At 50.0% G+C, this 1,473-nt stretch overlaps 1 protein-coding gene across 1 annotated transcript in view; it reads right to left on the bottom strand.

Annotated features, from left to right (window-relative positions):
* Positions 1 to 663: 663 nt before the first annotated feature.
* LOC105517679 (multidrug resistance-associated protein 1-like) overlaps positions 664 to 1,473 on the bottom strand; it is a 52,406-nt gene continuing 51,596 nt past the window's right edge. Inside the window, exon 6 of the mRNA XM_011950296.1 lies at positions 664 to 898. Within this exon, the coding sequence (XP_011805686.1) occupies positions 664 to 898 (235 nt within the window). The remainder of the gene's footprint in view (positions 899 to 1,473) is intronic.

Genomic DNA, 1,473 nt, shown 5'->3' with positions numbered 1-1,473 from the left:
ATCTTGGCTTGCTGCAGCCTCTGCCTCCTGGATTCAAGCAATTCTTATGCCTCAGCCTTCCGAGTAGCTGGGATTACAGGCGTGCGCCACCATGCCCAGCTAATTTTTGTATTTTTAGCAGACAGTTTTGCCATGTTGGCCAGGCTGGTCTTGACCTCCTGACCTCAGGTGATCTGCCCACCTCAGCCTCCCAAAGTGCTGGGATTACAGGAATGAGCCACCGCGCCCAACCCTGGTTGCATTTTTTCATGAGATCTGCTGGCATTTCCTTGCTCTTGGTTTCCCAAGACAATGCCATATCCTCCCCATTTGGGTTTCAGGGGAGCCTAGTGGGTTTCTGTTACTTGCAAACAAAGTGGTCTTTACTAATATGGTATTAAGTAAAGCATAAAGCAAAGCTAGGCAGTGACGGTGGCTCACATCTGCAATCCCAGCACTGTGGGAGGCCGAGGCAGAAGGATTGCTTGAAGTCAGGAGCTCGAGACCAGGCTGACCAACAAAACAAGACCCTGTCTGTCTTTTTCAAAAAAGCTAAGGTAAAAATGGAGACATCTGGCTATGAGCCCACTTCAGGACACAGCATGACCCTAGGGTTATGACTGATGCAAATGAAAGATCAAACCCAAGGAGGGAAAACGGAGCCCACCTGGGAGGGAAGGGGTCTTACTTTAAGATCTCCGGCCCGGAAAACATCATCAGGTCGTGGATGGCCTTAAAGAAGAAGCTCATGAGGAAGTAGGGCCCAAAGGTCTTGTATAACACCTTAAACAGGGAGGGGTTCCACTCCTTGTGTGGGGACTTGACAATCAAAGCCTCCACCTCCTCATTCGCATCCACCTTGGAACTCTCTTTCGGCTGGGCAGGATCCTTGGAGGAGTACACCACCTTCACTGGCTGCCTGGAACACAAGGAGGTGAAGTCGTTGTGGCGTCTGCCAGTGACGCACCACCCCCCACCGGAGGGACATGGCCAGGGAAAGTCACCCTTCAGGGAAGGCAGAGTCAAAGACGACAAGCCCAGGGAGAGGGGCAGCTCAGCACAGCGGTTACAAACATGGACTCTAGAGTCATCGGCTCATGGTCTGTCTTGGCCACTGGCCAGCTGCGTGGCTTCAGGCAAGGTCCTTAAGCTCTCTGGGCCTCAGTTTCCTCCTCTGTGAAATGAGGATAAGAGTAGGACCTCCCTCCAAGGTAGGTAAGATTAAACAAGTTGAGTAAGTGAAAGACTGAGAAAACTGATGGCTCCAAACTGATCTAGAGTCAAGGTAATCCCTCTCAAAAGCCCAGCTGGCTTCCAGGTAGAAATTAATGAGCTAACTCTAAAATTCACATGGAAACTCAAGGATCCAGAACAGCCAAAACGATCGTGAAAAATAAGAACCAAGTTGGAGGATTCACAGTTCCTGATTTCAAAACAATACAAAACAACAATCATGGCCAGGCACAGTGGTTCACACCTGTAATCCCAGCACTT

Source organism: Colobus angolensis, unplaced genomic scaffold (genome assembly GCF_000951035.1).
Source record: "Colobus angolensis palliatus isolate OR3802 unplaced genomic scaffold, Cang.pa_1.0 Scaffold305, whole genome shotgun sequence".
NCBI classification, from domain to species: Eukaryota; Metazoa; Chordata; class Mammalia; order Primates; family Cercopithecidae; genus Colobus; species Colobus angolensis.
Note: the sequence above shows the minus strand (reverse complement) of the source record. Positions and strands in the feature narration are given on the sequence as shown.